The sequence below is a fragment of the Cryptomeria japonica genome, chromosome 10 (assembly GCF_030272615.1).
Source record: "Cryptomeria japonica chromosome 10, Sugi_1.0, whole genome shotgun sequence".
Lineage (NCBI taxonomy): Eukaryota > Viridiplantae > Streptophyta > Pinopsida > Cupressales > Cupressaceae > Cryptomeria > Cryptomeria japonica.
Window position 1 is genome coordinate 918,555,282 of NC_081414.1, and position 12,441 is coordinate 918,567,722.

Below are 12,441 nucleotides of genomic sequence, written 5' to 3' on the forward strand. Positions count from 1 at the left end.
TTGCTCTTTCAAAATTAGTGCCTTCTAATCATGTGTTGGTTGAATGAAGAGGCTAAGCCTCGAAGTGTCGCTGTTTCTGATTTTACTCTCTTCATTGCTGTAACAAGTATGGACGCTGTCCCTGTTATTTAGTCCTCCTTTGCAGCATCAAGGCCTTATAGAATGGTGGGTTTACCACCTTCACTGGACTGCCTAGGCAATCTGCTATAGATCAATAAAAAACAATAATCCAATTCACCCCCTCTATTGATGGCATGCCTTGCTGATCACCAAATCAATAGAACACACACAGGAATTTACAAGTAATTGACAGAGCAATAATGATAGGAAGTTCAGGAATTAAACAGGGAAACAATATCATCAATAATCTGTTCCAATTATACAAGTAATGGAACACAAGTCATTACAAAACACAATGAACAGACACTGTCTTCTATCACGATTTCCACAATGATTACAATGCTAATTGACTCTTCAAGGATTCGGCCTGACTGACAATTCACACCAATTTAGTCACTGGCTGCAATGGCCTTCGCCCAGACAGACCCAAACGACCAGCCTCCCCAATTGATTACTGTTGCCTCTTATTTATTCTGCCATTCTTCAACAGGCCCGATTTCCTACACGCCCAATGCCTTCCTCTGCTGTGTGGAATTCGACCCTCTCATCCCCAACGTGACCAACCCCAATTCATGTATAGTATTATCTATAAAGATAATTAAAGGAGCTTCATCAAGTTAGCAACACAATACCTAAGTAAGTCTTGTTTTGTATTAGAATTTGGATGGGGACATCACATGCAACCAAAGATAAAACTAGTCAGCCAAGCCCCAAGATGATGCCAAGGTTCAATTTGAATCCACATGCTACATCAAAAATTGGCCTCATGGCCTTGCAATCTTCTTGTCGTTCCACATGCTCCAATTTTGCCCACCATTGCATATGCTACTGTTATTTTTGTTGCCTTGTGTGTTGTCCCTTTCTCGTAGTTCCATCTATCTTGGGGTGCACCATACTCCACCCTTGATCCCTGCCTTACAATTTAAGGGTATACATCAAGAAGCTACCCCAACCCCTTACACTTGATCTACAACAGGAATATGACACTCTAAAGAAACACACTTATACTTGTTGCCCTGGTTTTTAGTTCCCATTTTCAAAACCATCATTTCACTCATTAACTGGTTCAATCAATGCTTAGAAGCCTTGAGAGTTTTTAAGAGATCTCATTTTGCCTTAAACAACCCTCGGAAATCTTAATATTTATTTTATGCTTAGGTTTTATCCTTGGTTTTGAAACCATCATTGGGCTCCGAGGAGGTTCTCACAACCCATTCAAGACCCAACTATGTTAAGTCCAAAGCAACGATCCTTTTGATTTTAAAGTTTAAGTCTTTGTCTTCAGTCTCCATCCATGGTTTCAAAACTGATGTTGGCAACTATTTAATTTATGAGACAAAAATGTTGGCAACTATTTGTCAAAATTCTACACCTAAGCAATAATTTAACAAGCCTAGATCAGTCATATCAAAAGCTTTACTCATATTTGATTTGATTTGTTCAATAATGTGTGTCTCACTAACTATAATAATGGTCTCATCTACATATATGACTAGTAGAATGAAATATTTGCCTATGTTTTTGATGTACAAATTAGAATCCAAAGGGCTGTACTAGAACCTTTGTTCATCCAAGTACCTATCAATTTTTATGTTCCATGCCCTAGATGCCTACCTCAAGCCATATATAAGTTCCTTCAGTCCACTAGCAAAATGCCCCTTCCTTTAACCTAAAAACCCGATGGTTCATACACTTATACTTATTCCTCCAACTTTTCATTGAGGAAGGCACTCTTTACATCTATTTGATAGACTATGCAACCAAACCAAGCTACCATAGCTAGGATTAAATGATTGGTGCTCATATTGGTTGTAAGAGCAAAGGTCTCCATGTAGTCAATGCGCTCTCAATGAGAACTTTTTTGCAACCTATCATACTTTTACTTCTCTAGTATGCCATCTGCATTGTACTTGACCTTGTACACCCATTTGTGACTAATGGTTTTCTTCCCTAGTGGAAGATCTATCAGATACCAAGTCTTACTCTTCATAAAACTCTCATGTTTAGTTGCCATGCATTTTCTCATCCAGTTTTTGACTTTGCTTCCTCAAACACCTATGGCTCATAAACTCAATAAATATTGGACATAAAAGCAAAGTTAATCATGTTCCTTGGTGATCTATGGGCTAGTTAACCATAACCTTGCACAGTATTTAAATAATTCAATTATCTAAACCTAATAAAATAAACATATAATAGAGAGTGTCCATTTACAAGAAGAAGTGCTATTGCTACTGAGATGTTCACTAGATTGCCCAAGATTTAGCCTCATTCAACACAGATTGAATTCTGAAAGCTGGGTATAAGCTATAATGTAATCACATGGTTGTTTTCAGTCATTCTCATTAATACAGATAATACTCAAACCTTCTTTCTTCACAACAAAGCAAAACAATAACAAGCATAAATTAAACAAAACATACTACTCAAGAGTCAATGTCAATTTAGCTGTCTATCACCATTTCAAATGGTAAGAAAGAATGAATATATGTGTGTGTATGTGTGTTCTTTATGTGTTCAAACATGGAAAAAATTTGCAGTCCCAACAAAACCATACCAGAAACCAGATTCAAACAGAAACTCAACCTATATGATATATGTCAGCAATTATTACCTTGGGAGCTGTAATGCGGTTGTCCCCTTCCAAAATAATGCAATGATCTTCAACACCATTTACAGTAATATTATGCCGAAGAGCAGCAATTGCATTAGGATTCCATTCACAAGCATACACAAGTTTTGCATGGGCCCTGTCATATTTGAGTGTTTATATTAGATACACATCCAAAATAGTTTGTTAACATAACAGATAACTAAATACACCCTTTGACAAACTAATATGCATCAATCTTTTGAGGAAAAGAGGCTTTATGAACAGTAGAAGCAATGTACACCACCAATTTTGTGCAGAGAGACTGAAGGGTTTTGCCTACAGTTGCAATGGAATATTGTTTTGCATCCTATGGAATTGTTATCCTTCATTTTGAGATAATTTCCCTTTCTTAAAATTTTAATTACACTTCATTTTTTATATCAATATTTTATATTTTAAGTACCTTTCAAAATGTATTCTTAGCCATATAATCTGTAACCTGATCCCTCCTTTCTAGCATTGCTGTGCTGGATAATTCAAGTTGCCATGCTCCAAGTATTATCATGACGAAACTTAAGATTTCTTGAAATATTTTCAGCTATTATTTTTGCCTCTAGGTTAGGTTCTGTGATTACATAACCATTAAATTACTAAGTAGGAAAAAAGGAGAAATTGAGCATACTTTAAGAGTAATGGCAGAACAAAATATCCAATTCCAGAAAATAAGTCCACCACTATTTCATTTCTGCAATTCATTTTGGCCATTCGAAGTTTCTCTGATACATTTCCAGATGAAAACATACACTTCGTTACATCAAAACAATACATAATTCCATTTTCTCTGTGTTCCACCCAGCCATTGTCACCTAAAAGGAGCTCTAAGGTGCTATCCCTTGTACCTGTTGCAGCAATTCGACCCTAAAACATACATGAAAAATATAAGCTTGTCAGGTATAAAACAACCAAGTCAAATTGTCATAGGAAAACGTATTCAAACTGATACATTTAAAACATAAATAAATAAAGCATAATTCAATACAGCATTATAGGTATCTTACAATGATGCTACAAATTATCTTATGCAGCGAATAGTGGATATCATACTTCTTTGTTATGTTGGTGACTGTTCATGAATTCATGGTATTGATATCACACAGAAATTTGGTATTTTACAAATGAAATGCTAAATTCTCGAAGCATAATTGAAATTGGTATTTTCTCTTAGCAGGTTCTTACTTACACAGGTGGTGTTAAAAAACACCACTTTTAACACCTCTCTCACACACATAAAAAGAAATAAAATGTGTTACAACTTGTTTGCTCCAATGTGTTTATCTTAAAAACCAAAGCTCTGAGCTTAACTAATGCTCATCCAGCATCTGCCAACATTGAAATATCCCAAATAGGATATGCGCTATAATTCTGAAAATAATTTCTTGAATTCTGCCCTAATTCTCTGCATTTTGGTTTTCTGCTCCAAACCATAGAATTCTGATTTATATTTCTGGTTACAACAGATGTGGACAGCTAACACATATGCCAATAATGATCCCTTATGATAATATCTTCAATCAAGAACTCATCCAACCATATAGGACATAAAAAATGCAAACATATATATGAAACAAATCTGATTTCAGGATTATTCAGTCTACTTTATTCAGTCTGCTGCTACAAATCAGAAATTCTGAACATGCAATTACATCCAAATGCATAGGCCATACATGCTCAAATACAACTCAAAAATCTGCCATTACACATCAGACCTATCAATAGGTTTGTACATACCACAATGACATAGAATGATGCTCAAAACCCTTCCGGTAATATTTCAACCTGCAAAGATATAACTCTGAAACTCCACAAATCTCTAAAAATTGAATAATGAAGCACAACTGTGAATTCTGAGATGAATTCACCACGTGGGCTGATCTAGGTTTCTGTCCAAATAGCCAAATCCTCTAGGGTTTTCGTCCTAGGGTTTACTAAACCTGCAAGCTAAAGCTCTCAAGCTCTCAAGGAAAAGTTTCTTTGAAAATAACAACTCAAGAATGAATCCTCATTGCACTTTTTCCTCCTTTTATAATACTTTTCCTTTTTGAAAGTAATACTTTATTTTATTTCTCTCTTAATTTACTTTCCCCTCAAAAGTGACTTTACTTATAATTTGTCATTGACATAATTATAAAGTCACTTCATAAAATAAAGTATGTCCAGCTATTGATTAATTAAATTTAAATAATCCCAAAGGACTTAGGACTATTTAACATTTAATTAACTAATTATCACTTGAAGAAAAGGGGACATTACAATCCTCCCACCCCAAGATTGCTTGTCCTCAAGCAATCACATGTATCAACTCTGCATTAAGCTCAAATATTCCAGCCAATACCTGGATCCCAAATTAATCTAGGACCTTGGTATGTCTTCCCATGTGTATCTCCTTTAAGCTTCCACTGCTCCACTCTGATATAAACATCATTATGCCCAAAGTTGTGAAGCAACTCATCATGATCCCAATGAAGTAGTTCACCAAACATGCCAATGCTAGGATCCCAATTCAGCACACTCTCACACCAATGAAAAGTGGAGGAATAGATGTCTCTTATTATGCCACCAATGCCAAATGTCCATCTATATCTGAATGAGTTCCCACGGATGTGAGAAATTATCATTACAAGTGCACAATCAATCATTTCAATCCACCATATGATGCTGGAAATCCCACTCAAAATGATGCCCCAAGTACCTCTAATGACAAACGATGATGGAATCTCATCACTATACCAACCTGCAACAAAGGAAGAATGATCCCAATCTTTCAAAATCCTCCAACCACCTGCTGTCCTAAAGAATCAATTTGAAGTCTTTGTGATCAATAGTGTGAAACAACAATCTATCACCATTGTGAGAACTCTAACCCAATGAACTATGGTTGACAATTCCATGCTCAGAAATGTCTAACAACCCTCTATCCTTGTGATGTAACTCAAAACCCAAAGGTTTGAACATGAAGTGCTACTGTCCTCTACATGCTCCATGATGTCTTCTTTATTTATCACATATACTCTCCAAGTGTGATCAAGGAATGATATTGTTATGTAACAAAGATATAATGTCAAACCTTGAATGCAATGTGGTTCTTCAATTCTTATCGCATGTTCTTGCATAACAACAAGATGAATGTAACCACGTAAAGATGGGAGATGGCTGATCATCAACATGAGACTCGCCTTTATTTTGTATCTTCCAAGTTTGCCTTCATGTATGCTATCATAGGCTGCTGTCCCAAGGTGTGTGACAAACTGACAACTTCTCTCAAGAGCTGTCAAACTTTCCACCTCAAGGCTGCTGTTATAAATCAGACTGCTGTTATAAATCAGACCAGCAACTAAAGTGAAGGCAATGATGTCTGCATACCCATGCATGAGAAAGAAACCCATCTCATACACCTTACCTATAAAGTGAACGTGTCTCCATAAACTCCAATCCAACCCAAAAACTGATGTAGACCCAGATAAATCTGAAAATGCAATGTACAACCATGTAGGACAGCCACGTGTCAACCATGAATCCATGAAAATTATGTCACAACCCAACCAATAAACAACTGCATAAGCATATGAAATAGGTGACAATTCCATAGTTGTATTGTAGTTGTCTCCATTAATACAAAAAGTCAATGCATGAATGGTTGATCCACTAAACATATCACCTATAAAATCATGATACACCTCAATGAAATTGTCAACATCACAAATTGATTCATGCACTTCTTCAACCGCTGGTAAAAAAGCAGATTGTTGGTAAATTGAGGTTTCAACCTTTACCTCATACTTATCTATCCACTCATGAATGTCTACCATGCTACACTTCTTGTCACCACTATTCTTCTTGGATTTGTGCACATGTGACATCACAAGATTGCTGTCCCAACTCAATAAACCAGAACCTTTCCAAGGTGTCTTCGTTGCTCTTTCTTGTATCTTTTATGAGGGAAGATTGTTCATCCATGAGTGTTGGTCTATGAGGTGTCTCCCGCTGCAATAACATAAATTCCTAGCTGCTAAAGCTGATCTGTTTTTCATTACTAACCAACTCCATGGTGTAGTATGCAAAACAAACCAAAATTATCAAATTGTAAGATCTTCCTATTACGCAATCTCTTAGTCTCTATAATCAGCTCTCTAAGACAATATGCCTCATGTGATCTTAACAAGTATTCCTCCAATGTAATCATGTGTCCAAAACAAGGAATATCAAACTTACTAAGGGCAGTCATACCTTTCAAGCAGCTTACATCTACGAGCTCCTTCTTATGCACCTCATTGTTGATTGATCCTAAACTTGTAGCACCTATCTCATTACTGAAATTTGCATCTTCATGTGAAAGTTGCCCCACAGGTGTGGCTGCCTTAGAGAATTGTTTTCCTGATTTGCATTCAAAGTCATGCCTCTCAAAATCAGCTACCTCCTTGACCTCTTCTTCATCAAATTCCTCTTTTGAAACGTTATACCCCACCCAAAAGTCATGATGGCGTGATGTTGAAACATAGGTCGATTCGTTGAGTTCTTCGTGATGAGTTAGGTCTTTCCAATCTGAAATAATGTTCTTTTCCACACACTTCCACATATTCTTCCTCAACCATAGATTGATCATTCAAATCATGTTGTGCTAGAAGTCTTTGATCCACAAAACCTTCATATGTATAAACAATGTCTCTTTCAACAATGCTTAAATCTGAATTTCTACCCATGGCTACTACTTTGTCATCCTTATTAGTCACAACATCCACATTTGTAGATGCATGTTCAAGTAACGATTCTTGGAAAATTAATGTAGCACTGTTATTATGCATAACCAAATCAGAATTAGCTTCCTCCCTTTCAGCAGCATTACCATAGCTGCCACAAGTTTCATGTGCCTCTTCTTCAAGTGAATTCTCAGAATTGGAATAATCTATATGCTCATCTTTAGTGACTTCAATGTGTTCATCGTTGTTATGCCATCTTAGCTTCTTCCTCCAAAAGCAATTTCTCAAACAATAATAACATATCTAATTGATATTTTTGAAATGCTTGAAAGAAGTCATTCGTACCATTCATAAGCTCGTCCATATGTAGATCATTTCTTTGTGGACTTATACTATCTCTTCTATCCTTCCTTGATGGACTTGTTCCGCCTTTATCCATTGTTGTAACTTTTGTTACACCTGTTGTACGTGACGTTGATTTCAAGAGGAAAGTAGGTGGCAATCTTCCATCTATAATTCTACCCATTGTTGTGACCTTTTATAAACTTGTTGTATGTGGCTAAAACAACTGATTTCAAACTAACATGCAACCGATTAGAAGAACATGCAACCATAATTTTTGACATGCAGCTGATTAGAAGCAACATGAAACCATAAAGTATGACATGCAACTGATTAGAAGTAGCATGCAACCATAAAGTATGACATGCAACTGATTAGAAGCAGCATGCAACACTCAAAATTAACATGCAACTATCTGGGCAGTCGCCAAACTAACATGCAAGATCTGGGTAGTCGCCAAAACTAACATGCAAGTTCACTAAATTGACATGCAAGATCTGGGTAGTTTCCAAACTGACATGCAAGTTCACCAAATTGACATGCACTAATCTGGGTATTCACCAAATTGACATGCAACGCTGAAACTCCAACAGGCTGGCAAGATCACCAGCTCTGATACCACCATAATATCCCAGACTCGGATATTGCCTCAAATCTGATATGGGATTTCATTTTTGCCCATATTTTGTTCATCATAATATAATATTGTGACATGCAAACATGCAAATTGAACATGCAAGATCAACAATACAGATTTTCAAGGAAATCAATCAATGTAATACGGAGAATCTAAATAAGCCAATGGTATTCTTTGATATAGAAAAGTATTACTGTTTACAAATGCATGCTGCTGTTACAAATCAAAAGATGCCTAATGCCATCAAGTATTACATACTCTGAATGCCTCCATACATAAAATAACAAACCCTCTGAAAATTTGCTAGATAGATCATTGAATCTCAATGAAAACTGATCAATGATGTGCAACTGTGAATCCTGAGATGAATTCACCAAGTGGGTTGATCTGGGTTTCCGTCCAAATAGCCAAATCCTCTAGGGTTTTCGTCCTAGGGTTTACTAAACCTGCAAGCTAAAGCTCTCAAGCTCTCAAGGAAAAGTTTCTTTGAAAATAACAACTCAAGAATGAATCCTCATTGCACTTTTTCCTCCTTTTATAATACTTTTCCTTTTTGAAAGTAATACTTTATTTTATTTCTCTTAATTTACTTTTCCCCTCAAAAGTGACTTTACTTTATAATTTGTCATTGACATAATTATAAAGTCACTTTATAAAATAAAGAATATCCCGCTGCTGATTAATTAAATTTAAATAATCCCATAGGACTTGGGACTATTTAACATTTAATTGATTAATTATCACTCAAAGAAAAGGGGAGATTACACACATCCACAACTATAATTATCCTTCCCCAATCCAATCATCTGTTAGAAAACATTAGGTAGTTGATTATCTTTTAAAACCATTACACCCACCATTTGACAAAAAACATCACATTATGTTGCAGATCTTGTCATGAATACAGACAAATGGCAAGCCTCTAGCGTTACTAACACAGAAACACACCAAAATTTTGAGCAACCCTTGAAGACATTGGCACAAAGAAATGACAAATCATATTGGATTACATTAGATCGCACAAGAACAAAGCCAAAGGAAAAAACAAATCATGAAGAACATCATAAAGAAACTAGATTTTTGGCCGACCTGAATTCCCTCATCCCGATCAGTTGTGCTTTGCACACACTCGCCGTCGTCGATAGAGTCCCCTTTTGGTGTTTGCCTCGTTAAGGTCCTGCGTATGAGTTTTGTCTAGTTGGCAGAGAAAATTGCAAGGATGAGTAAGCAAAACTTGGAAAGATGATTCAATCTGGAATTTCAAACTGATCAAAGGTCCTAAGTCCTAGAAATGGCAAAGCATGATTTAAGTCTCGAGAAGGGGGTGTTCTAAAGGGTCAATGCGTCATTGAAAGAGAAGTGTGCAAAACTCACATTTTGCCTCGAAGGGTAGAGTTCCCCCCCATATAGGTTAATTAAATAACTTAACCACTAAAATATTAATATCTCCCTCAATATTTAGTCTTTTGACGTGTCGTCAGAAGCTAAAGTCAACACTAAATAACCCCCATGTGTCCAGGTGTCCTGACTAAAAATATCACAACTGCCAGATTGACTTACTATAATAGTAAGTCCCTCAACTAAGCCCATACACTGACTGCAAAGGCCCTGGAACTGAAACCAAGATTGAACTAAAGAAGTGGAACTGCCATTGAGACTCTCTATCCAAAATGTTAGCCTACGAGAGTCCAAAATAATAAGCTAACCCATCAATCACTGAGACTGACTAGAGTGGGGACATTACAATCCACCCTCCTTGAATTTGCTTGTCCACCAGCAAACTCAATGTTGGATGCTATAAAATACTGTCACTCTCCCAAGTAGCATCCTCTATCAGTAGATCTGTACACTTAACCAAACATTCCCTAATAACTCGCCTCCGAAGATGACACTCTCTGGAATCCAGAATGCCCTCAGGTGCTAATATCAACTCCCCCTCATTATCCAAGGGTGGTAAGCCTGAAGAAGAAATCACATGTTGTCCCAAAGCTAAAAGTTCTTTGATGGTTTTCTCAATTTCATCTTTCAAACGCTTTGGGTGCCTGTAAGGTGTAATCATGATGGGCTTGGTGCCCTCCTCCGTTTCAATGATGTGCTCGATGCCTCTATCAGGAGGTCTACCAGGTGGTATGCCATTGAACACCTTCGTCTGCTTAACTCTAAGCTCCTGAACATCTGAATGATAGGGTGTTGTATGCTGCTCCTCATAAGAAAGCATCAACATACACTCTGTTGCCTGCTCTACCATATCATGTTTGATAAGTCTCTCTGTTCTTTTGAGAGTTATAACTCTCCAGTTGCTGTCCTTGATGGCCTTAAGTATGTGAATTATCCCATCAACCTTAAATTTCATTTCCATGTCCCTAAGGTTGAGTGTAAACTCTCCGATTGCATGAAGCCACTTCATGCCAAGAACCACATCCGTGTTTCCCATGTTAACCACATAAAAATCAGCCTTAAACTCACAATTATTAAGTTTCATAGCCAGATCCGGAATCATTCTTTCACAATTGAGAGTGCAACCATCAGCAACTTTTACCTTAATTCCTTCAAACTTTTGAATTTGAATACCACAATTTTCCACCAGTGGTACATCTATGAAATTGTGTGATGCACCTATATCAAGTAATGAAATGACTCTTTGACCAGCCAAGAGTCCACGTAACTTAAAGAAGCCTCCCCTTTGCATGCTAGATATATAAGCTTCCGGTAGCTCCAATTTCTCTACATTTGCAACTTCATTTTCTGAGTTTTCAGACCTTGAATCCTCTTGATCAGCTTGCTGGTCTGTATTTACAGTCATGTTTTCTCCCTCATAAAACCATTCCAAATGCTTATATTGCCCCTTAGGCTTGAGAGGACAATCATGCTTTTGATCATAAGGGCCCTTGCAATAAAAACACAGCCTCTTCCTATGCAAATCATTAATTGTTTCCCTATCCAAAGGTGCTGCAAATTTCTTCTTTTAATCACCATTTTCTATTTTCTTTGGATCAGATTCGCTGTCATTAAAGGATGAAGATGGTTTTGAATTGTTTGAGTTGAACTTACTACATGGAGCTCTAAGTTCCATGCTACGTGCTTTCATCATAGCTTCTTGCAACGTAGGGGGATCAAAAGCCTTAATCCAACCCTTCATAGGTTCATAAAGACCTTCAATAAATAGCATGGCCAGCCTCTTCTCTGAAATACCTGTGACCATGATCGAGAGTTTTTGAAACTCACTAATATAAGATTCCAAGCTGCCCATTTGTTTCAGCTGAGCTAAGTCTCTGAAATACAACTCTGGATCTCTTTTGTCAAAACGCTCAACCAATCTATCAGTGAATTCTTGCTAAGAAGAAATAAGGTCATGATGCAAGGTAGCCATCCCATGGTGCCACCAATCATGGGCAACCCCATCCAAATGCAAAGCTGCAAATTTAATGGCATCCTCTTTTGATATAGGACGTAGAGTCAAGAAGGTGTCCAACTTACTAAGCCAAGCTCAAGCTATGACTCTACCACTGCCATCAAAAGTAGATAGTGTGAGTTTGTTGATTGAATATTTAAGATCATTAGTCTTATTCCATGGTTTCCTGTCATTCCAGTTCCATTTCTTGCTATGTTCCCTCTTCTGACTAATGAACCTGTCAAAGTTAAGATGTTCCTTAACTCTTGGTGGGAATGCATCCCACTCATCATCTAGTGTCATCACGTTATTTGTAAAGGCCACCTCATTTTCCTCCTCAGCCACGTCCTCTTCTTCAAGTTCATTTCTCACAAATGTTGGGTGTGTAGGCCTATCATAGGTGCGTGTGGGTGTCGCTCTTGCCCTTGGGCGACCAACAACACTTCCATTTTCTTCCCGATTCTGGTTATGTCCCCTAGGCATAGTGATTTGTTGTATGGCTATAGTCAACTGCTGCGACACATTTGCCACCTGTTGTTGCCCAGTTACTAGACCCCTCATAATAATTTCGGCTTCTTGGTCCTCATTGTTAACAGGGTCTCTA

At 37.2% G+C, this 12,441-nt stretch overlaps 1 protein-coding gene across 3 annotated transcripts in view; it reads right to left on the minus strand.

The window, feature by feature from the left end:
• LOC131036210 (tRNA wybutosine-synthesizing protein 2/3/4) overlaps positions 1 to 12,441 on the minus strand; it is a 172,567-nt gene that overhangs the window by 57,894 nt on the left and 102,232 nt on the right. For all 3 annotated transcript variants that reach the window (XM_057968055.2, XM_057968056.2, XM_059212156.1), the window contains 2 exons: positions 3,396 to 3,631; positions 2,735 to 2,870 (listed from right to left, as the gene is read on the minus strand). In XM_057968055.2, coding sequence (XP_057824038.2) covers positions 2,735 to 2,870; positions 3,396 to 3,631 — 372 coding nt within the window. The remainder of the gene's footprint in view (positions 1 to 2,734; positions 2,871 to 3,395; positions 3,632 to 12,441) is intronic.